General features: G+C 38.2%; 1 protein-coding gene across 2 annotated transcripts in view; it reads left to right on the top strand.

Annotated features, from left to right (window-relative positions):
* Positions 1–25,491, top strand: part of NAA16 (N-alpha-acetyltransferase 16, NatA auxiliary subunit) — a 49,373-nt gene that overhangs the window by 4,417 nt on the left and 19,465 nt on the right. Inside the window, exons 1-9 of one of the 2 annotated variants that reach the window (XM_089511049.1) lie at positions 3,443–3,469; positions 7,264–7,348; positions 9,173–9,277; positions 12,349–12,506; positions 13,033–13,167; positions 14,617–14,770; positions 17,806–17,925; positions 19,056–19,151; positions 23,144–23,250. In XM_089511049.1, the coding sequence (XP_089367175.1) occupies positions 3,458–3,469; positions 7,264–7,348; positions 9,173–9,277; positions 12,349–12,506; positions 13,033–13,167; positions 14,617–14,770; positions 17,806–17,925; positions 19,056–19,151; positions 23,144–23,250 (972 nt within the window). In that variant the 5' untranslated portion in view covers positions 3,443–3,457. Of the gene's footprint in view, positions 1–3,442; positions 3,470–7,263; positions 7,349–9,172; positions 9,278–12,348; positions 12,507–13,032; positions 13,168–14,616; positions 14,771–17,805; positions 17,926–19,055; positions 19,152–23,143; positions 23,251–25,491 lie in introns of those variants that run through there. The other variant, XM_089511048.1, reaches the window with a different exon arrangement.

The following is a 25,491-nucleotide window of genomic DNA, read 5'->3' as shown; positions in this document are numbered from 1 at the left end:
GTTAGTGTGTAGAATCAGTAGAATCAACTTGATCATCTTTGCTTCCAAGGAGAGCCCTAGTCTGATCCGTTGAAGAACCTATCTGTTTGTCTGCTTGGCTGTCCATGGGATCCTAAGTACTCTTCTCCAGCACCACATTTCAAATGAGTTGATTTTCTTTCTGTCTGCTTCTTTCACTGTCCAGCTCTCACATTCGTACATTGTAATTGGGAATACAATGGCCGACTTCATTGCTCAGTTGTGTGTCTTTGCTCTTCAGTATCTTGTCCAGTTCTTTCATAACTGCCCTTTCCATTCTTAGTCTTCTTCTTAGTGTTCTCTACAAGGTTCAGAATGCTCTCTTTACTTATGCAAGGCTTACCTGATCTGGTGGTTTCCTTTCACATGTGCATATTATTAGTTTTGAATAAAAGGTTTGCTGAACCATGTTGAACTGCTCTTTTTTGTGGTATAGGGACCTATCCTTATTCTTTCCATATTATTTCTGCCTCTGGTACCAAATGTTCTGTTAAGGAGGTAATGCCCAGGAACACACCTACTTGGTTAACTGAGGTGTACCTATACTTAAATTTTCTATTACTTTACTGTGAGAGGCTCATAAGATTTGCCCATTCTGAATAGTACAAAACTGCCTCCTTGTTTCACTCATGTCGCTGAATGTACACTATTGTTGCTTGCAATAGATTTGATGTACATATTAGAAGTTTCTGTGTGTATATCCATTTGCATGTGAAACATATAAAGAATAATGCTAGGATGCGAGGCAAAAACTGGCTGGTGATCAGTCACCTACCAGCTAAATGTTATCATTTACCAGCCAATCAAAGCATCCCTGACAGATGGCTATCCAGCCTCTGCTTAAAGACCTCCAAGGAGGGAGATTCCAGTACACTCTGAACACACTCCCTCAAAGTGTAGTGGAATCTCCCTCCTTGGAGGTCTTTAAGCAGAAGCTGGATGGCCATCTGTCAGGGATGCTTTGATTTGGATTTCCTGCATGGCGGGGGCTTGGACTGGATGACCCTTGCGGTCTCTTCCATTATTCTATGCTTCTATGATTCTAAGTCTTGTCAAGGATATCAAGTCAGACTGCTACACTTGTTCCTCAGTATCCGCGGACTTGCCATTCTCAGTTTTGATCATTCGCGGATAGCAAGTCCTCCCTCTGTCTCTCCCCTCCTTACCTCCTTCCCCTCCCTGGCGCCAGGGCCTGTACTCCACGCCGGCTGCATGGGGACTTGCATTCCCAGCAGTGCACAGGGCCCGGCATGTGCACATCTCATTCCTTCTACCACAGCCATTTGATGTATCATGTACCCATTGGCTGCAGCGGACAGGGGCAGGGCGTGTGCACTGTGCACATCAAGCCCCAAGTGCTGATGGGAAAGCAAATCCCCATGTGGCCGATGTGGATTACAGGCCCCGGCGGTCCTGGTGCTGGGGGGAAGAAGGAGATATGGAAGGAAAGGGAGGGAGGGAGGAGTCCCATTGTTCCCAATGGTGGGCCGCCATTGGGGAAAATGAGATTTGAGTATTCACAAATTTTGGTATCCGCAGGAAGGGCGTCCGGAACAGATCCCCCGCAAATACTGAGGGACGAGTGTATTTAAACAAGAGGTCATATCAGCAGGTAGAATTGATATGTATGAGTGGTCTTTTCCTCCCCAAGATCAGCAGGGACCAGGGTTTCAACTGAGTTCAACAATAATTTAGGAATTATTGTCCTATAGCTCTCCACTCTCTTCCCATTCCAGGTTGAAGTCACTACCCAGAAGCAAGCTCATTTGAACCTGATGGAGATTCCAATTAATCATGCATAGGATTAAATGCAGGGCCAGCACTTCTTCCAACTCCCCCTGAATCTTTCTGCACCCCCTGAAATTGGTTTTAGAGCTTGTTTCAAATGTGTGCAGGGGAATTGGTGAGCCGCTATCTCACAGCATCACATTTTTTTAAAAAAAGTGACAACAACACTTTTATTCCAAACTAATTCACTAAAAACAGCATATTGAAAAAGATCAATTTGCCATTGCCCTTGTGTTAGTCTATACAGGACTGTAATAAAAGTGTATAGTGTGGAATATACTGATATTATGAATTATAATTGCAGCCTCCATGCTACAGAATAAAATAAAAGATTCAGAAATGCATTCTATTGTCTAGCTTTTACTCAGTTTGTTAAATATGTGGGGATCATGCCGTCATACCTTAGCAGAGATTGTCCATTGGGTGTGCTGGTTAGGGCGGTCAGAACTAGCAATCCAACTGCTTCTGCAAACCATGCTTTGCCCACTCGCACCATACAAAATTGTTGTAAGTATTCATGTGAGAATATTTGTGAAGCCATTTGAGTAAGTCACAGTATTAATGCACTTGTAAAACATTCCTAGTGATGAGATTTGTTGTTGTTATGCGCTGTCAAGTTGACAGTCAGGAACTGCCTTGTGCAGTTGTTGCAAACTAGGCCATGGCTTCCTAGATTGAATAGGCCACTTTTAGTTCAATCTCCCTCTTTCTCTACTACCTTCCATTTTACCAAACATTATCTTTTTCATGGATGCATATCATGTCGATATCCACGGTATGACAGACTTGGTTTAGTCTTCTTCACTTCTAGTGAGACTTCAGGCTTAATATCTGTTCATAATGATGCTAATTTATAGTCTGCCCTCCCCAACTGCAGGCTTTCCACCTGTGGATTTAAGCATCTGTGCATGGCAAGTAACATTCCTGCTAAGGGTAAGCGCATGGCAGAGTGGATGCTTGCGTGCGTGCCACTATTGGAAACTGTGGGACTTGATGTCTTGTGGGTTTTTTTTTATCTCTGTGTGTATTGGGGGGGGGGGGGGTCCCAGAACAGAACCCCTATGGATATGAAGCAATTCTTTTCTCAAATTAGGGGACTTTGTGGAAAAATCTAATACTGGGTCATGTTTTGCCCTTATGGTATGCAAGGTGCTTTGCAGTTAATGGAGTTCCCCTTAGCAAGATTCCTGTTGTAAAGGAGAAGTAAGGCTGAAAGAGCTGTACTTTCCTCAGGTACAAGCCAAACGTTCTATCGACTCGAATCTGATAGGTGTCATATTTACTACGACTTGCAAATTTGATTTTGACAACTATAAAAATATTTTTCTGAATCTTCTACTTCAGACAGTCGCAATTTGAAGTTTGTTTGAAATATTTGTAGACAATTTAGAATAAAAATTCTTCCAGCGCAGCTTTTAACTACAGTCTTCTGGGTCATGAAATTGTAACAGTAGAAGAGAAACTGAGGGAAGTCGTGAATTGCCTTAAACTAAAACTAATTATTATTGGAGCAGTATAAACCACCTATGTAAATATGCGTGCTAGATATGTAAAAGTAAACTTGATCTGCAGGGTTTTTCACTTTTATATGTTTTTGTGCAGTATCAATGATACAGACTTTCTGATCATCAAAGTATGACATTCCCAGCGGATGTTTAATATAGTAAGTAATGTCCTGAACGTTCTGGGAATGCAGCCAGATTTCTTTTATCCTGAAATTTTGTGACTATGTCTAGCCAAGTGGCTATGAAATACATTGTGTAGCAGAGCTGTGGGCTCTTGGGAGTGTGTGTGTTTCTCTTGTTGTTCTATGCTAGAGCAACTAATATTGTGAGGCTTAATTCCTATAAATGCCTCTGAGTCAGAGTTGTGCACTTGTGTCAATAGTAAAAAGACTATTCTGTTGCTTGTGACCCTTATCACAAATCCTGCCTTGTGTCAACCCAGGACATTGACATACCTCCATGAAAGGAAGCAGAGGCACTGCCTATCTTGCCATATAGTGAGAAGGTTGTGGCCCTTTCTTGAATTTGGCTCTTACTACTGTACTAGAGGTTTTCAAAAGAAGATTAAAATGGCACTTGTCAGGCCTACTTCAGGCTCAAGATATCCATTTTGGGGTGATGTTATCAGTACAATCCTATAAACTTCACCTCACATCTGGAAAAATAAAAAGAAGAAATATTCATAAGAAGAAATTGCAAAAAAGAAGGGGGCTATCCATGTCTGCTCAGCTTGATTGTAGTGGAGACAAATGAGAAAATAATCCATTTATAGTTACTAATTTATGAGGAATGCTCATGCATTTTATAATGAAATAGAAGTTATTACTATAATGTTCGTAATTATGGATATTTAAACTAAAGATATATGACACTTTTGTCTGAACACTTCACAATGTTAGGTAAGGAACATGGCAAAAGTAGCAACTGTCGCTGTGAACTTTCTGCCTTCTAGAAAATCAAACACTTGGCTGTTCTAAAATTAGTATTTTATTTTTAGTATGGAGAGCAGAGAGCGTTAGAGTGACTTGCTAAGAAGTATACCATAATCACATTGTAAGCAAGAAAGAGTAGAAGCAATGTTTGTTTACTATATAAATAGAGACAGAATGGAAACAAATATGTTGGTCATAATAGAGGTTACTAATGGTAAACCTTTTTCCTCCCATTCAAGATGTTGAAATCGTTTCTGCTGCTGTTACTGTCAGTTTAGTTATATCCATAACAGGAACGTGTAGCTATTAACAGTTCTACAACTCTAATCTAAAAATGTACTCTGATTGTGCTTAGATGGCAAAAATCATACAGAGTTGGTTTCACAATGAAATACAGAAATGACTTTGACCAACTTTTCAGTTATATAAAAACAAGAGAAGGACACATTAGCTTGTGTAAGTCACCTATGGCTAAGCTGTTAACAAAGGACTAGCTTCTGATGACGACACAGAACATGGTATTGTAAGATTACTTTAGTTTTTTGTGGGTTTTTCGGGCTATGTGGCCATGTTCATAGCCCGAAAAATCCACAAAAAACTATGGATGCCGGCCATGAAGCCTTCGACTTCACATAAGATTACTTTGTTCATTACAATATAATAAAAGGATCTATAATATTTCAATATTGTAAACTCTGGTGTCTTTATTTTGGTTGCCATCAACTTATCTCTCTCTCTGTGTGCATATGTCTGTGTGTGTATGTATGTGCCTTCAAGTTGCCTGTCACCTTATGGTGACCCCATGAATTTCATAGGATTTTCTTATGCAAGGAATACTTAGAGGTAGTTTTACTAGGTTCTTCCCCTGAAATATAGCCTACAGTACCTGATATTCATTGGTGGTTTCCCATCCAAGTATTAATCAGAGCTGGCTCCCCTTAACTTCTAAGATCAGGCAGGATCTTGTGCTTTTAGAGTATTTAAGCCACTAATAGGCATGTAGGTTAAATAAATATACACTCAGCCCTAGATATCCAGGGATTCTTTAGCTATAGATTCAACCATCCAGGGTTGAAAATATATTTTTTTAAATTCCAAAAAGCAAAACGTCCCAAAATCCAAAATTGTCCAGATGGGTGGCTGAGATAGTGACATCTTTGCTTTCTGATAGTTCCATTTATGCAAACTTTGCTTCATGCACAAAATATTTTAAAAATTGTGTATATAATTATGCTCAGGCTATGTGTATAAAGTATATAAGAAATATAAATGAAATTCATATTTAGATATGGATCCCATTGCCAAGATATCTCATTATGCAAATATTCCGAAGTCTGAAAAACTTGGAAATCTGAAACATTTCTAGTCCCAAGCATTTTGAGTAAGGGAGACTCAACCTATACCAGCCTTTAAGAGACCTGAGACATTGTGATCCTCAATCCTATTCCAACCAAGATTGAAATGCATTCCAAGTATTATCATTATACATGTATGCATGCAAGTTTGTGTATTTCTGTGAATATGGTTATTTGCCAATGATAGGGATGACAACATGCATTACAGATTGGAACAGAGTATGGGAGTAGGCTAGAGAATCAGTATCTTGCAGACAGTTTCAGGTAGTTCTACAAGAAACCCCTTCTTTCAGTTATGGTAGTTATATTTTGATTAGAATTATTCTTAACCACAGTTAGAAATACCTTTTTTAATATTCAGTATTTTAAAATTTTCATTTTGTATCCTTAACAGTTTTATTGTTGTTGGCTTTTATAAGGCATATTTCTTTTCCTGAAAACAGAGTCTCTGAAACCATTTTTATTGACAGGAGGATCATGTATACTATCTATAATCTATGAACATACCTGTAATCATCTCTGCTTGATTAAATGAATCATGACTATAATAATAATTTTAAGTTCTCCAATATCAAACTAATTTTGGTGATTTTTACATTCAATATTTTCAGACAGGGAGAAAAATAGGTTTCTGAGGCCCTGTACAGATTGGCCTGAACTGCTGGCTGGGAGGTGGAGGCGGGGTGTCACATCCACATGATCCACACCTCCAGGGCGCCATGTTGCCACGCACTACTCCACACGGCGTGCAGTGTCATGGTACTTCTCCAACACTGCGTCCAGATGATGCAGCGCCGAAGAAGCGCTGTATAGCAGTGGCTATTGCACCCTTTCCAGGGCACAAAACACAACTGCTTTTTGCGGCTCCTTTTCGCGCCCTGGAAAGGTCAGATCGGGGCTGCGGTGTGCGTTTGCCATGGCCCTGATCTGGCTGAAAAGGGGCCGGTCTGCATAGCCCCTGAGTTACCATTTTACAATTTCATTAATAAATCACTCAAGGTTTTCTAGATCAGTGCTACTCAGTGTGGTGATCTATGGGCCACTCTTGGTTTGTGGACTGGGCCATAAGCCATTAGCTACCATGCTTAGCAAATCATGTTTTTTATGTATTAATTAAAAATAATTTTATTCCATCCTATATCTGAAGATCTCAGGGCAGCACACAGTAACAATAACAATTTGAAAGACTAATGTATTAAATCATTTATCATTTAAAAAAAGACAATTAAAAGCTGTTTCTGGAAGAGAAGACAAATTGTGATTGTTCTTAGCTAAGGTGACAGAATAGGCTGTGTTTCTCAGTTCTTCTTTGGTACTCCCAGGTTAAAATGGTTTCTTACAGAATGGTCCAAGAAGAGAAATTGTCAAGATAACAGGCAGGATGTCTTTGGATAGAAGCATTAATCTGTCTCCACCCCAGTATAAATGTGCATTTGGGCAAAAAGCAGTTGGATGACAGTACTTAGCAAACAAAATAACGCGCACAGAAAGGTTAAGTACCCCATGTCCATACTCCCAACTTTCTTCCTCTTGGTGTGTTTTTCTCTCCCAAGGCTTCCTTCCAATTTATTTTATAGTTTGGCCCTAAGAATTACCTTACTTACTAATCAGTTTTGACATGTCATTGGATGCAAATACATAATGCAAACTTGTTATTTTTCCTAGAAATGTTATGAACAGAAACAATACAAAAATGGACTCAAATTCTGTAAGATGATCCTCTCCAATCCAAAATTTGCTGAACATGGAGGTAAGCACATTTTTTTTAATTTCTTCACTTTTTTAATGCACTGGGCATTCAAACTTCAATGTTTGTTTTAAATCATTTTGAATCATGGACTAGTTACCACCTTAAATATTAGAGAATACCAGCAAAAAAGTATCAGCTTTTATAGTACTAATTTAAATAAGATGACCCTGTTGAATTAAACCTTAAAATACTCAGCCCTGGCTTGATGTACATATACAGCAGAATGATTTGGTTGGATGGACTATTTCACTTTGAACTGAGCTAAAACCTAAACATTCATCTGATCATTGGTGTGTTTTTTTTCTTGCAGAGATTTTTGTGCCTGTGCATTTGTATATTTTTGACATGATTGTTCCTTTCTACTTGTTTGTTGGAATGCTCTTCCATTCAAAAAACCACAAACAAAACCCTCACTCCATTTTGTGGTAGTTTTTAATCTTAGACACAGTCTACTTGGGCTTCTAATTGTTTTGATAAAATCTCACACTAAAGACTCATGAGTGGACCTAGGAATCATAGAACATGAGGAGAAATCCTCTTATAAATTGAAAGTAGTTTAGGAACAGGAAGCAGAGAGGAGCAGTCTCTTCCAACTCTATCATTCTATGATTCTATGAGGAGTAAGTTTTCATGCTCCCAGTGGAGTGAAGAACCATAGGGTGTCTCTGGGATCTGTACTGTGTCTAGCGTTTTTAACACATTTATAGACAACATGATAGGTTAGCCTTAGGATCACCATAAATTGGAAATGCCTTGAAGGCACAGACCAACAGAACTGTCTGGTATTAGGTATGACTAGTGAACTGCCCTTGCTTACTGATGATGCTGACTTATTTAGGACGATGACAACAAAAGTGGATTGTAGAGTGCTCCAAAAGGGATCTCTACATAATGGGAGAATAGGCAATAAAATTGCAAACAAGATTAATAATAAATATGTTTAAAGTGATGTATAATGGGTCACAGACCAAAATTGCAAAGGATCTGGAAACCATGCCTTATGAGGAGAGACTTAAGGAGCTGAGTATGTTTAGTCTAGAGAAGAGATGATATGATAGCCCTGTATTTGAAGGGGCGACACATTGAGGATGGAGCAATCTTGTTTTCTGCTGCTCTAGAGACAAGGACACAGAGCAGTGGATTCAAAATACAGGAAAAGAGATTCCATGTAAACAGTAAGAGTTGTTCAACAGTGGAACACACTCCTTCAGAGAGTGGTAGAGTCTTCTTCTTTGGAGGTTATTAAACAGAGGCTGGGTAGAGGTCTTTAAACAAAGCATCTGTCAGTGATGCTTTGATTGTGAGTTCCTGCATGGCAGAATGGTGTTGGACTGGATGGCCCTTGGTGTCTTTTCCAACGCTATGATTCTATATTTTTTTAATACAGTAATGGGATCTCGTGGCTACTAATTAGCTTGGCTACATATCATCTCCAGTATCATAGACAGTACCTCTTTGTATATCAGTTGCTGGGAAGCACAAAGAGGCTGCAGTTGCACTCATGTCTTGCTGATGGACTTCTCATAGGCAACCAATAGGCCATTGTGTGACCAGAATGTTTGACTTGATAGTGCTTTGATCTGATCCAGCATCCATAAATAACATTTCTTCACTTTTTTATAGCATTAAAAATATACATCATCTGCAGCATGAAGTGGGTGGGAGGATGAAAATACTTGTGTACATTGGAAACCCTGCCCCCCCCCTCTGGATGCTTTGGTTAGAGCAATGCAACTATTATGAAGCAATGAAACCAGTATTAAGCATTTCCTTATTATTGACACATAAATGGTTTGTGTATAAGTTATTATTTTTTTCTTACAGAGACATTGGCTATGAAAGGACTGACCTTAAATTGTTTAGGAAAAAAAGAAGAAGCATATGAATTTGTTCGTAAAGGGCTACGTAATGATGTCAAAAGTCATGTGTGTATCCTTTCAAATAGTACCAAATTCATTTTTTGTAATACTTAAATATTGCTTTAAAGATTAAAAATTGTTCTCAGTGTACAAGTGGATCTTCACTGTGTAACATTTAAAAGTGTAAGGTAGTTGCACGTAATCTAACAAGACTAGTGAATTCTAAAATGCAGGACATTATAGTTCTAGCTGTAAAACTAGATATCTAAATAGGCAGTAGGTACAGTATCTACCTGCAGACCTGTTTTGCTGATCATTTTAAGCAAACACCTTGTCAGAAACTGAAATATATTTAATTATGTGAATACTTCATGTAGTAGAATGCACTACACTACATTTGATTTTTAAAAATGAATTGTTGTATTTAAAATAAAACAAATGAAGTAATGGCTGGTTGATAGGTTGTTGATTACTGAAGTATATTCTACTAAAATATAATGTAAATTGGATGATTAAAGTGTGATTACATATAGGTCATTCCTGTAGGTTTGCAGAATATTTTCTGTCAGTGTAGACGTAATTGAAACAGAAACATAACCAATCACACTGGGACTCATAAAGAAGTGATTATGCCTGAAAGAAAGAAACTCAGCAATTTTGTTTTATAAAAATGTTTTATAACATTTGGAGGTAAAATAAAGCTGCTTTGAGTCACTTTGGAGGTATGGTATTTCAATGATGCATGCGTTCTAAGAGTCCAAAAGCCGCACCAAAGCCACGCTCCAGTCCTAAGGACTGGAGTGCAGCTTTAGTGTGGCTTTTGGACTCTTAGGACTTATGCATCATTAAAATACCATACCTCCAAAGTGACTTGAAGCAGCTTTATTTTGGCCTGTCTGTAACAGGCCAAAGAAATTGATAAAGGATTTATGGTGGCATTCACTAGTGTTCAGTCATTCTAGACTTGTCTTTTCCTTCACCATGAAGTTATGGTTAGAAAGAGGGTAACTATTTACTATGGTCAGAAGAACCTACGTTTGAAATACAGTCAGCTTTCTGTATCCATGGATTCTTTATCCACATATTCAACTACCCACAGATTGACAAAATTCCAAAATATCTAAATTATAGAACCAAACCCCAGTGGATACTAAAGGTTCACTGTATCCACCCGCACTGCAGTTTAGTGTCATGCAGTTTGACCCCACTTTAACTGCCATAGCTCAATGCTATAGAATTCTGGGAACTGAAGGTTTGTGAGACATTTAGTCTTCACTGTCAAGACAGTTCTGGTGCCACAATAAACTACAATTATCAGAATGTCATAGCATTGAGCCATGGCAGTTAAAGTGATGTTAGACAGGATTATTTCTGCAGTGCAGATCCAGTCTTGGTGGATTTTCTATGAGAGTGTGAATGTAAACCAAGTAGTGAAACTCTCTTACACATACAACACAGAGAAACTGATACAAATCCACTGGAAGAGGAGTAATGGGGGAGGATGTGACCCAGTGACAGTGAGAATTTTATATATTGTATTTCATTTATTTATATGCCACCTTTCTCCTGGATTAGGATACATGACGGCTCACGAAAAATAAGCTAAAAACAATACAATTTTAAAACACAGTATTGTCATATTAACAGATTGAAAACAATATAAAAGCATTAGAAAGCATGCAAGAGTTTGATCACGAGATCAAGACTGCGGCAACCACACGCCACAGCCCCAATCTGGATTTTTGCTGGCCCAAAAAGAGGCGGCAGAAAGTCGCTTGTTTTTGAGCCAGCAAAAAGGTGGCTTTTCCAGTGCTGCAGCTTTGTGGTGCTCTGGCGGCGTGCATTGTATAAACATCTTGCCGCCAGAACACCACTAAGCTGCCCACTGTGAGTGGTTTCATGGCGGCTTCCTGCCAGATTGGGGGCATGTGTTGTCTAAATGACACGCTTCTAAGCTGCCACAAAGGGGCTGTCTGTTTTGCCCCAAAATTAGTTGGTTTATCTAATTTTGCCAAATCCATTAATTTTCCTAACCAAGGCATAATACACTTATTTCCTGGAATCATGTTATTTCTCCAATATTATGTACCAATTTTAGATATATTAATACCTGTAATGTCTGGTAAAACTTTCAGATTTAATGTTAGCTAGCTGTTTTTTGATATTACCATAGATACGCCGCTGTAAGTCAAATTCATGTATATAAGGCGAGAGCAGGTTTTGGTCCAAAATAATGGATTTTGATATGACCTGTGGATAAGTCAAGGAGAAAACGTAGGGGCAATTCATCTTACAGATGAAGCAAAGGAAAACAATGCTAAACAAGCTACAATATTCCAGAAGGCGTAACTGTTTGTGTTCACACTAAAGGCTAGATGGATGAGAGAGCAGAGGGAGGTCAGTGCTTCCATGACAGGTTATACACTTGCCTTTCACCAGGGGATGGTTTCTTTTTTAAATTAGAGTTTAAGTACAGTACTTACATTGACACATGGATAAGTCGACTCACATTTTTGGTTCAATTTTTAAATCGATATTTCTAGACTTATACATGAGTATATACAGTATCTAGTTCCATTTAGCTGTACTGTGGCAAAGACACATACATTAACATACAGCTGGCCCTCCAAATTAGATATTCTGCATCTGTGGATTCAGTCATTCACAGTTTGAAAATATTTGTAAAAAACCAGTTCCCCCCCCCCCCAAACTGGCCATGAATCGGGGTAGGAATGTCTTGTGTGTTGTTTGCATATGATTTGCTACAAAACAGTTGCAACAAATACTTGTTTTCCATAATAGGCATACATTTGTGGTTGTAGGCTTTTATGATGAAATATAAATATTTAGAGCTGTTAACACTGAATATATTACAGTGGGTCCTTGGTATCCACTGGGGTTTGGTTCCAGGACCCTCAGTGGACACCAAAATCTGTAGATGTTCAAGTCCCATTAAATACAATCTTGTAGTAAAATGGTGCTTTGGATCACTCTCATGACTAACATGATAATAGAGGAAGTATTTATTTATTCATCTGTTCATTCCCTCAAGCCATGATGGATAAATTATACTGATTAATCTTTTCAGTGCTACATATGTCAGAAAACAGTGGATATGGTTTATTTCCTTAACTCTGTTAGGTTGGCATGTTTATGGACTCTTGCAACGCTCTGATAAAAAATATGATGAAGCTATAAAGTGTTATCGAAATGCTCTCAAATTAGATAAAGACAATCTACAAATCTTGAGAGATCTCTCACTATTACAGATCCAAATGAGGGACCTAGAAGGATACAGAGTAAGTAACTTCTTTTAATAACAACAGAAAAGAAAAAAAGAAATTAAAGCTACTTTAGTTTATGTGTGGAACTTCAAGTGGTAAAGCAACAGTGAATTTGTACAGGAGCTGAGATGTAGACTTGAGTCCTTATGATTGGATGGGTAAATGGACATGTCAGCATTATCTTATAATCCTCATAGCCTAATAAAGTTTTAAAACTAGTATGTTCAAGGCAACTAATAATATTACCACTCCATTGAAAAATTACAACAGATTTATGCAGAATTATAGGGAATAAAAGAATAATGTGTAGCACAGTAATCCTGACTAAAAATAGGGAGCTGTTTTAATACCTGGGTCTGCTGATTAATATGTGTACTTTTTGGGCAGTTGTAGTAGCAAATCAAATTTTCTTGCTAGTAAACATGGATAAGGTCAGGTGTTCTGCTGCAGGTGGTCTTTCAGGAAGCCCAGTTGAACTTTTCTGACTTGGTTTTGCTTTTCTGGTAATGTTTGATGCTTTTGTTATATTATCTCTTTAAAGGAGACCAGATATCAGTTACTCCAGCTGCGGCCCACTCAGAGGGCTTCATGGATTGGATATGCAATTGCATATCATTTGTTGAAAGATTATGATATGGCCTTAAAACTGCTGGAAGAATTTAGAAAAACTCAACAGGTAAGGGGGAGCAAGTTCATTCTTTTGTGTTCTGAAAATTGTATAGTTATTCTGATGGGGTAGCTTTGTATTCATTTTCACATTTTGCATAATTTACAGGGCAGTCCTATTTATATTTGTTTGAAATAAGGCCCGCAGAGTTTAGCAGGCCTTCATCCTAGAAAATATACTTTGATTGCAAACTAACACTGTTGTATAGTCATAGATGGAAAAAGAAAAAATATTCAAGGCAGTTGCTTTGGTTTTTTATACTCACTGGAGCTAGAAGTTAAAAATGAAAGCTGTAACTTTCAGGATGGTCAGATGGGGGACCATCCCCCCCTCCAAATGAAAAAAAAAAAAAAACCAGGCATACTGTTGACAATAGCAAATATAAATTCCTTATGTATAAGCCAAAGAAAAATGGTTGATTGCAGCCTTTTAATGATATTTGGACACACTTGTCTCACATGTAATTGAAATGACAAAACAGTTTTGACAACACATACAAAATGTCCAAAAGAATAAATCAGAAAGATCTAAAAAATTGACAATTAATCCATAAATGAAGACTCTAATATATTCCATGGTATGTTTTTTTATTGATCCTACAATATTGATTATGCAGCCAATATCAAATTCCACGCATCCAGAGTTAGGTCGGTTAATATTTTTCATTTTAGCGAAAAGATTAACCTAACTTTGTATCAGAGACCGTGGTGTATTAAATGCCCATGATTACAAATAATTTTCAAAACATTCATACAGATGAAAATAAGGTTTCTATGGCAATGCATATCTATAGTCCTCCTGAGAAGGGAAGCCGGCTAGAGAGAAGACTGGGAAGGGCATGCGTACGCCCCTCACAGTCTTCTCTCCAGCCGGCCTCCCTCCTCCTGAGAAGGGAGGCTGACTAGAGAGATGCTGATGGTCCCGGAGCCTCTCCTCAGCTGTGCTGCCCCCTTAAGTCTGACCCTCAACTTATCCACAGGTCATATAAAAATCCCCATTTCTGGTCTCAAAAGTTGACCTCAACTTATACATGAGGTTGACTTATACACGAGTATATACGGTAACTGAAGAAAGTTACTGCTGTTTTTCAAAGCAAGGATCTTGGCTAAATGACTGTTTTTATATTCAAGCTTTAAATTAAAGTATCTATTGGGCCTGTACAGACAGGCCAAAATATAGCTGCTTTGGGTCATTTTGAAGATATCCTGTTTAAATGACACACGCATCTTAAGTAGGCCAGAAGCTGTGCCAAAACTGCGCTCCAGTCCTTAGGACTGGAGCATGGCTTTGGTGCAGCTTCTGGCCTAGGATGCATGTATCATTTAAACAGCACACTTCCAAAGTGACCCGAAGCAGCTTTATTTTGGCCTGTCTGTACAGGCCCATAGTCTCTCTAGTTACTCTGTAGTTATGACTTTTCTCAATATTTGAAATGTTAATTATTCTGTTATTTTCCAGATTCCGCCTAATAAAATTGACTATGAATATAGTGAGTTAATACTGTACCAGAATCAAGTGATGAGAGAGGCAGATCTTTTTCAAGAATCTTTGGAACATGTAGAAATGTACGAGAGACAAATATGTGATAAACTCATGATAGATGAAATTAAAGGTAATTTGTTTCTTTTGTCATGCTTAAATCATTATTTTATACCCAATGCTTCTCATTATATAGAGTACACCCTTGAAATTAATGTTAGCCTAAGTTTGTCCTTTTCCCATCATTTGTAATATAATTTGTGGGTGTAATGCAAATGCATATTAAATGAATGAACATTTGTTTAAAAACAGCTTAAAGAGTAAATGTGATCCAGATTAAAATGTATCCTGTTATACCCATCACAGTTTTTATCTTGCCTTGATATGGTGATTTACCATCCCATCACTGCAGTGAGCTATTGATTCAGGTGATGTTCCCCTGCTATTGTGTTAACAGGTGAGCAGAAAGCCACCATAGTTGGCTTAAACGTTTTGTTCTTAGAAGATGTGTAGTCTTACAGACCAAATCCATTATGGCTACATATATACTGGCTATGCTGTTTCAGAAATCCTAACCTCAGTCTGGTGCTGTTGTTCCCATTTTCAAATATTGGGGTGAGTCTGAAGGAATAATGGATTGTTTAAGGCCACTTAAAGACTTCTTTGCTCAAGTAAAGTTTGATGTGTGCCTCCTAGCTCTTAGCTAGGCCATATTTAAGTTAATCTATAAACCTTTGTTTCTTCTTCAGTACTCTTTCTGTTTTAAATTGACAGTGTTAGTCTGATCTTTATCAATTGGCTATTGTGTCAAAATGGCTGGTAGAGGATTATTATAATATATATAAAGTGCATAAAATAAAACTGTTGTCCCATATGAAGCATAAAAATCAGGAGACAAGAGCCTTACTGTCTTAACAGTTGCATAAACCAGAGGTCAAAACCAGCCCCCAGTTTGTTTCCAAGCATAATTCAAAGTACCAATGATGACATTTAAAGTCCTAAATGGATTTAGGTCCAGGATATCTTAGGGATTGTCTTTTCCTGTATCTGTCTGCCCACATCCCAAGATGTGATGGAATGGCCCTTTTGTATGTCTCCACTATAATGGAGATATGGTTAATGAAGACAAGAAAAAAGCCCTTCTCAGGAGAGTAGATTGGCACCCTCTTCAAGCTGTATGTGAGGGTGTCTTTTTTAACAGAGAAGTATATTTTATAAGATGGATAGATTTTTTTCCCTAAAGTTTCATTTAATTGTTTTATCTGATCCATCTGTCCCTTTTAATTAGTACGTGGTTGTTTCAGAAGTTTATTGTACTTTTCGATTGGTTTTAATTGTTGTTCTTTAACTAAGTCATGTGTCAGAAGGATAGGACATAACTGGTTATATGACTACCGTAAATAAACAAATGGCTAAGGACCCAAAGAAAAGCTTCAACCTCCCCCATTACTGAAAGATTTTATAATATGTTTTTGTACCACAGTAAATATATGTAAGCAATTTTGATTGTGAAGTACCATATATATGCAACTATAAGTCGACCTCATGTATAAGCTGAGAGCAAATTTTGGGGCCAAAATTATGGATTTTGCTATGACCTGTGGATAAGTCGAGGGTAAAATTTAGGGGCAAAGGATCTAAAGGATGAAGCAAAGGAAAACAATGCCAAAGAACTTAACAAAATTCCAGAAGGCATCACTGTTTGTACTTATCCTAAAAGCTGGACGGATGAGAGAATAAAGGAGGGGCAGTGCTTCCAGGACAGATTTGCCTTTCACTAGTGCATGGTTCCTTTTTTAAAATAAGAGTTAAAGTACAGTACTAATATTGACCAGTGGATAAGTCGACTCCAGTTTTGGGGGTCAATTTTTTGACTAAAATTTCAAGACTTATACATGAGTATATACAGTATGTCTTAGCCATATCATGGCACAGATACACAGTGAAAACCTGATTTAAAGGGTAGAACATCTCAGATACAGAGCTTCTTTGTTTTGATGGTCAAACAAAAAAATCTTTAAAAGTTTCAAAAGTTATATAGTGAAGCGAGTTGAGTATAGCACAAGTTAAACATCATGTGCATGTCTTTCTTGGTCCTGTTTCCTGTACTTGAAGCAAACCTGGCAACAAGAAAGAACCATAAAGTTCTACAGTTCAAATGTTACTACAGTGCGCCTGCGTCATACATGGGCGTGATATATGCGGCTTTCAGTATATGCTAAAAGCCACGCTGAAAAAAACCATGACTTGCCCCTGAAAGAAGTAATGGGGTGTGCACTCGTGGCGTGTGTGCCACACTGTGGGCATGAGCCCCATTATTTTTAATGGGGCTTCAGCATGCGTGGGATTTTCCTTCTGCGGGAGGGTCCAGAACAGATCCCCCACGTAAGGGAAAGGCCCACTGTATTTGTAAGAGAGAAGGCATATTATCTTTAATGAATTTTCATATTGCTGATTTGCTATTCTAAACTGAAATGTTATATTCACATTTGAATCCTAAACATTGCCATGATGGCTTATTACTGCCATTCTATCATTTTAAGACATGAAAGCCCTATTTTTAACATCAGGAAGTGACCTAGAAGTCAGGGAGGCCAAAAACATGGCAGACTTCCCTTAAAGGATGATTGGAGTCATTTGGGAGTCAATTTTTGGAAACTGTGTTGGAGTGGGGTGCACTTTCTCCACTTTTCAGTAAAACAATAAAGAGTTCATACAATATATTGAAGTTGTTCAAGATAGTGAAAAGTTACATGCTAAAGAACAGCCATTGATGTTGTTTACTGGTACAAACTACTTTGAGATCTACCAGCAAATTTAAAGTCAATGAGTATGCTATAAATCTCACATGAAGCCACATGCTTGCATGTTGTGTCCCACAGGACAGGACACATGTAAAGTGTATGGGTTACACTGATCACCCTGATGACCTATACTGCCTGTATATCAGCATTAATTATTTCTGATGGAAGCTGATGTGGAAATGTATTTTATATTTTAACAGTTTTTACATATAGTTACTAGCACATAGCATTCCTGACAGCTTCTACATAGTGGCCATACATAAGAACTGATCTTTTTCACCTTCCAAAATCTAATAGTTGAACATCCAGCGATAGGCTTTTTCTTGTAACTACGGTTGGTATATTATTCTAATTCTTGCTTTAGGAGAAATGTTGTTGAAGTTGGGAAGACTCAAAGAAGCTTCTGAAGTATATAAAGAACTTATTGATCGAAATGCAGAAAACTGGCATTACTATGAAGGCCTTGAAAAAGCTCTGCAGCCACGTAAGTGGTACAATTATTAATCTGCACTTGTTTGTTTGTTGAACTTTAAGTTTAGAATTTGTAACTTTCATTGGTGGGAAAGAAAATTTATTTGGATTTTATAATTCAACATAATGTCCAATGTTCTTCTCCTTAAAATTTAAAACCATAGATCTTAAACATTGGTTAGTTATTGAGGTTTGTTTGATAGGAAAGATTCTAAAATAAAGTTAAATACTCCTTCCCTAAATCAGTACTACTGAAAGTCTTGGTCGATGGACTAATAATGCCAGAGAATGAGCTATTGGCTTCTGGTCCACAGAAAGTTTCCAGGAAAGAAACAGTTGTAGTCAATGGACACATATCTGATGTTGGTACTGGCCACATGCGGAGGAGAGTCTCTCACATTAGATAGCTTAAGAACCATTGCCCTCACTAAAATAAAAATTTACAGCTTTTAAACTATTTCAGTTTTTGTTGTTCTTGAAGATAACATCAAGATTAGTTCCAGTGTATGAAAGAGAACATTATACCCGGATTGTTTTTGTTTTAAGTTTACTTTTAAAGAATTACATATTAAAAAGAGAGCAGACTATATTGTTTGTAGTTGCACAAGCAGTAGTTGAACAACTACCGTAGCTAGTGCAAGAAAGACCTAGCCTACCGTATATACTTGACTAAAAGTCGACCTCATGTATACTTTGAGGGCAGGTTTTGGTACCAAAATTACGGATTTTGATCTGACCATGGATAAGTCGAGGGTAAAACTTAGAGGCACTTAACAAAGGGTATATAGGATGAAGGTAAGAAAACAATGCCAAAGAACTTACAAAGTTCTGGCAAGTATAACTGTTTCTGTTTTTCCAACACAGGCATCCAAAAAAGATCAGAACTGGAGCCATGGTGGACAGAGTAGAAAGGGTTGGTGCTTCATTTAGGTGCTCCTGGGGTGGACTCTTTCCTTTTGCCTGTACCTTGTACAAGCTGCTATTTGAGATACTGTACATGATAAGGTTCATGCTGTGAGAAGGAGACAGATAAAATCCCTTCTAGAGAAGTTTTCCATATTGTTATCTGTATTTATCACATTTGTTTATCACACTTCCTACTTTATATGAAGACTGCATCTTATTATTATTATTCATCAATAGACTCCTTAGAAGAAAGGCTAGACATATATGAAGAAATAAGCAAGCAACATCCAAGAGCGGTTTCACCTAGAAGATTACCTTTAAACTTTGTCACAGGTAACATTGCACATTTTAAAAAATACTAAAGCTGTATGGAAAACTCCATTGTTAATGCATCTTCTGTGTTCCTTTACTAAAATATTGTATTTTGACAGAGATGTGAAGCTGAATAGTATATTCGGAGGTACTGAAATTCTACATTGTGCATGCAATCCCTGGCTGACTGAGCAGAGAGCAGTAATCACATAGACCAGTCTTGAGTTGAAAGAGGTTATAACTGTCTATGTAGGTTTTGACATAACTTCAGACTTGGATCCAGTCATAGGCAGCCTGATTGCTGACCAGTTTATGATCCCAGCTGGGGGCCATCAACTGGATGATAAGGGCCCACTACAGCATACATGAGTCCAGCTTGTTAGATCATTGCAAGCACGGATTGGGCAGGGGGGTTGTACTATACATTTACAAAAATGCAAATCTTTTTATTTGCATCAAACATAATGACTTTTCAGATAATACACTGTATAAAACTGCAGAACAAAGATAAAATAAAACTCAAACCAAAAATCAGAAAAGGAGAAAATTACATCAGTTTATATTTATACCAAATGCAAGGATAGCTGAATATAGAATTATCACACTAAAACATATAAAGAAAAGGTAGGGCTTAAACAGACAGGCCAAAATAAAGCTGCTTTAGGTCACTTTGAAAGTATGCCCTAAGGACTGGAGTGCAGTTTTGGCGCAGCTTTTGGTCTCTTAAGATGTGTATCATTTAAACAGCATACCTCCAGAGTGACCTGAAGCAGCTTTATTTTGGCCTGTCGGTTGAGGCCCTTAGAAATCAAGGCAACACATTAGAGCTTAATTTAATAGGTGACACCAGTGTTTTTTTCCAGAAGTTGCTGTTGCCCATTTGCCCTGTTATATGAGAGAAAAAGATACATAAAGACAAAATAAACGCCATGGAATTAAGATCAGTTTTTTCATAGTTCCCTGTAGAAGAGGCAAAACAAGATACATGAGCTATATTGTCTGTGCCAACTCTGAAACAAAGAAAACCTGGTTTTGGATCCAGTTCACCTAAATTGGCCCTCTAGTAAATGGAGAAGGCAGTAAATTCAGTCATTCACTTGAAAAGGCTCTGTATTTTGGAAGATGTTGCAGATAGTGTGTGCATTTGGAGGATAATACAGAAAGTAGTTACTGTATACCTGAGACTTGATTTTCTTGTGGCAGATAAAATCCAAGACACTGCTTCCTATAATCTCCAACATCAAAATCTCTTTCATTCTGAAGCAGAGAGAGTCCTACTCTTACTTACTTCGTAGAGAGGCTCACCTTCTCTTGTCCTGGGCAGAGAGGAATGGTCTCTGAATCTCAGCCCAAGACATTCAGGGAATCCTGAATAGGCAAGCAGACTTCTTCATCCATCCCACAGAATCATAAGGGAATGCAGTCTGGGCTTACACATTTGCAGCCAGCTGCAGGCACACTTTGTCCACCTTCAGGTCTACCTGCTCGCCTCAGATGCAAATCACGAACTCTCCAGGTATTTCAACAGATTTTCCTCCAAAGGCCCTGCAGGTCTCCTAAACTCAAGGACTGCCGTATGCATTGCCCCTGATTCCCTGAGGAGAATCCGGGGGTGAGGGTGAGGGGATGGATGGTGTAGTGGTGGCAAACCTTTTAGAGACCAAGTGCCCAAACTCAGTGGCATTCCTGCACCGGGTGTTACCTGGTGCCGGCGTGACTTCTGGGAGTGGGACTTCAGGGGCAGAACTTCCAGGGGGAAAAACCCAAGACACGCTCTCTCAGCCTCAGGCTACCAAGAGCAAGCCCCCTCTGACAAAACTTGCCAAGAAAACCCCATAATAGTTTCACCTTAGGGTCGCCAGGAATGACTTGAAGGCACACACAGACACACACACACCCAAGGCACACTCTCTCAGCCTCAGGCTAGCAATAGCAAACCTGAGGAAACTTACCAAGAAAATCCAATGATACTTTCACCTTACAGCTCCGTGTGTGTGTGTGTGTGTGTGTGTGTGTGTGTGTGTGTGTGTGCAAGTGGTGCTCTCTGGGTAATGTCAGTGGTAGCTATCCTCCCTCCCGTTTCGCAATGCGTTCTCCACTGACTACATTACCCAGAGAAGATTGCAAAATGGGAATGCTACCACTGACTACATTACCCAGAGCTCACTGCTTCCACACATACACATAAAAAGGAGCTGTGTTCTCGGGCCTCCCTCTCTACTGTGCCAGAGTTTCATCCTCAGCCATGTGCCATTAGAGGTGGTGTTGTGTGCCAGAGAGACCACTCACACTACAGGTTCAACACCATGGTCCTGGAGCTTTGGCATTCGCCAAGGAAACCATGGTTGCTAGGGGATTAACTCTAAAGACTTGTGCCATTCAGAGTATATGATCCTTACAATTTAGGCAGAAGAAATGCATTGAAAAGACAATGTTTCGTCAAGCATTTTCTGCAGCATATTTTTGCTTGGCAGCCATGTTCCTGGTAGTTAGAGAATCACACTTCAGTTTTTAAAGACTATGACTTATTCAGTTGATTGGTATCCAGAAACATTTGCGAAATGCTGTCTACAGAATACCACTATTTTACATTATTATTTATTGCTAGGTATTCTTTATAACAGTTTTCAGTGGAATCTCTTAACAGACTTTCTAGACTCACTTTTGTCCTAGAGAAGGGTACAACATATGACTGTACTAGGATTGAAATAGTTTTTCAGAACAACAATTAAAAAGGAATTTTTATAAAAAAAAATACATTGTTTCATGTTATATGTAAAAACATAATACATTACTAATGTACTACTTTTGATTTGTCTGAAAGGTTGCTTTCATTCGCGTTGAGTATTTCCAGAAGTCCCCACACTACAAAAAGTATCATAATGGATAAAGAGTAATATTTTGAAACACATAGTCCTGTTCCCATTCTCATGGTGAACATGTGAAGTCGAAGGCTTTCATGGCCAGCATCCATGGTTTTTTGTGGGTTTTTTTGGGCTATGTGGCCATGTCCTCTCTCTGAAGATGCCAGCCACAGATGCTGGCGAAACGTCAGGAAGAAAATCATCTAGAACATGGCCATATAGCCCAAAAAAACCCACAAAAAGCCATATAACATCATCTCAATATACAACAGATAGTATATGCAGGATGATGGAATCAATTAGTTTTTGGAACATACTATAGGTTGAAATGAGCTAATCTACATTCAAGACAGCAAATCAGATTCATTTTATATCAGAAGCTGGTCAGTTTATGCAGGCATCAGTAACAAAAGAATTTATTATAATCTTGTGTATGATTTAGGACACTTAGAAGTGTTATGTATAATCATAGTATTCGCACATGAACAATACTATCAAACATAATTGTAGCCATAGGTTATAATGAATGGTTTAGATATCAGTATTTATTAAGTCTCTTGTAACTGACATTGTATAGAGAAGTTCTTAACAGGAATCCATAAACTGGATGCAAAAAACACCAACATGATGTTTTCCCATTAACTTCCTTCTTGTTCTGGAAAATGTAATCTTTTCTATTGGATTTTTTTTTTCATTCTAGACTACTCTGTGTGAAGGAGATATTTTCCAGTGCAGTAAAATGAAATGTATACAAAATTATGTGTACATGTGTTTATGTACTTTTTTCTGGGAGGTGGGTTAATGGTTTTCATCAGATTTTCAAAGGGATCTTTGACCCCCAAAATGGTTAAGAATGACTGAACCCCTTCGAGATGTTGATTTGACTCCCAAGTATTCTACAGTATCAAGGCATTGAATTCTGTACCCTGGCAGTTTAATGAAATGCCAAACTGAATTGTGTATAAATTGTGCAAATTAAGCAAATTTTTCTAGAGAAATACAAGTTGCAAGTTTTTATCTCAAAGCATGATTTTTGGAACCAGTAAGAAGAAGGTCATTCCCCCCCCCCCCCGTCTTTCAAGTTTTGCACGTTATTTGTGAACCTAAAACCTGACACATCAAAAATGACTATATAATTTTTCTTTCTAGGTGAAAAATTTAGAGAATTAATGGATAAATTCTTGAGGATTAACTTCAGTAAAGGCTGTCCACCCTTGTTTACCACATTGAAATCTTTATATTACAATATTGAAAAGGTAAAACTCATTTCTTTTCTTTAGCGAGAGAGAGAGAGAGAGAGAGAAAGTGCTTTTCCTATCTTGCTTTTTCATCTGTCTTTATTCACACATGTATGGGATATTCATCAAATTTAGTGAACAGATTGGTAATGCTAAGCCTGACCTGTTTATAAAATGCATGTCTTTTACCCATTTAATTGAGGGTTAAGTTTCATTCTTCTGCCGTAAGGTTGCTAGGTTGCTACAACCTAGAGGTGTGTATGGGATTCCAACGTAAATATCTTAATGCAGTTACTGCTCCCTTTGAATTGTTTACATTTCATATTCTGGTTGAAAATATATTTGTATGTTTTTCTGGATATCACTGAGGGTATTCTCCTCCTTGGGATGATGCCTTCTGGAAGCAGTGGGCCATATCCTAACAGATGTTTGCATCTCCAGCAAGAAGAGCTGTCCTGTTTCCCAAACCAGCCTTACTTAAAAGTGTATGGGTCCATCTGGAATTCCTTAGAAGCCAGTCTGCTAGTCTTTTTAAAAGATAATTTTACCCTCTTGCCTTCTTCATTTTTCCATGGCACCAGCTCTGAGGGAAGAGTCCAGAATTCAGTTATGTCAAAAGGAAAGGGGACTGAACAAGGCAACAAAGGACCCAAATCACCTGCATGGTGTTGAAAGAGAGGTCAGGACCTGAGGAAAATCCAAACAGATCCACAAACTGCCTAATAAGGTTTTTCCACCTCTCTCGCCAGGTCCTGAACAACTCAAGGAACCAAATGCACTTCTCAGAACACTAATGTATTAAGCTTTTCCTCAGACTAGAAATGGATATCCAAGAGATCAGTTGGATTAGAGAGTAGAAGCACAGTATCCCAAGAAAGTTAAAGCAGCAGAGCCTCAGCCTCTATTTATTCTGTGCCAGGGTATTTACATTACTCTTATTTGGGTGGGGTTTTGTTTGTTTATTTTTGTTTGTTTTTTTAAATCTAGTTGTAATGCAGTTCTGGTTGTAATCTAATTCTAGTTGTAATATAGTACACTGAGTGCCTTGGGATTTCTTTCTTTGTTATTTTTACCCACTAAATAGAGTAGATGTGTGTAACTGCAGAGGATGCAGAGACACCACCAATATGCCAAAGCCCCCAGATCCCCAAAATTTCAAGCAGCTACTTCATTGCTTTAGCAGTAGTTGGTCAATTTATTTTTGAGTGCTTTTGTTTTTGAATTATGGCGAGCTTGCATCGTAGGAATTTGTACTAGATGCCCCTTATGATTCCTTCTAACTTTATGATTCTGTATTTAGATCTGAAATTAATATATTCTGTGTTTAGGATTTGTTCCCAAGCAAATGTATTCAATTAAAAAGATTGTATGTACAGCGCTGTGTAAATTTACAGCGCTTCATAAATAAAGGTTAATAATAATAATAATAATAATGTAGTGTATAAGAGGCTAATGTTTTGTTGTTCTTTTGCTGACCAAGGCTCAAGTTCATAGCTTGACTTACAGTATCTGCAGTGCTATTAAGTTTTTCGGATAACTGAAACTACTTGAGAGTGAAGGGGTGATATTGCATCTTTCCATTCATTTGTAACCCCATAATTTGTTCTGATCCTCTTACGAATCTTTTGGGTTTTGTGACTGGTATTTCCCCTACATGTGCTCTTCAGTTGACTATGGGTAGGAGGCATGCTGGAGGCAGCCTTCAAGTCTTCATGGCCTCAACCTGTCCATGGGCACAGGTTGAGAATTGCTGATCCAGGTAGTCCTTGGTACATTCTTAATTGAAAACTTAATTTTTTTTTTTGGAGTGGCTAGTTTGCTTTCTGAGGAGTATTTTATTATTAGTCTGGCAGTCCTGGGAAGAGATGTTTTAAATTGCACCCATCTTTCTTCACACTGTCATAGCATCCTCCTTCAATAGAATTGTTAAAGTTCTTCATTGCTTAAACCTCTCCACTTGTTTCCAGTGAATTTTCTGGCACAAGGGGAAAGAGTGTGTGCTCAATAGTGAAACATTATGACAACAACACATTATTGTAATCAGATTAACAAGTCCTCCACACTTTGTCCATTGGCAAAGTACTTTAAAGTGAAACCAGTTGCTGAGAAAGACGAATGGCATAGTGCTCAAGGTCTAAAACACGCTGCAGAAATAATCCAGTTTGAGACAGCTTTAACTGCCCTGGCTCAATGACAGGGAATTCTGGGGACTTTATTTGCAGTTTTTCCATATTCAAAGGGTCCTTCACCCCTAACTCC

The sequence above is a fragment of the Sceloporus occidentalis genome, unplaced genomic scaffold (genome assembly GCF_023333645.1).
Source record: "Sceloporus occidentalis isolate IW3139 unplaced genomic scaffold, rSceOcc1.0.p SCAF_2, whole genome shotgun sequence".
In the NCBI taxonomy this organism is placed as follows: domain Eukaryota; kingdom Metazoa; phylum Chordata; class Lepidosauria; order Squamata; family Phrynosomatidae; genus Sceloporus; species Sceloporus occidentalis.
Note: the sequence above shows the minus strand (reverse complement) of the source record. Positions and strands in the feature narration are given on the sequence as shown.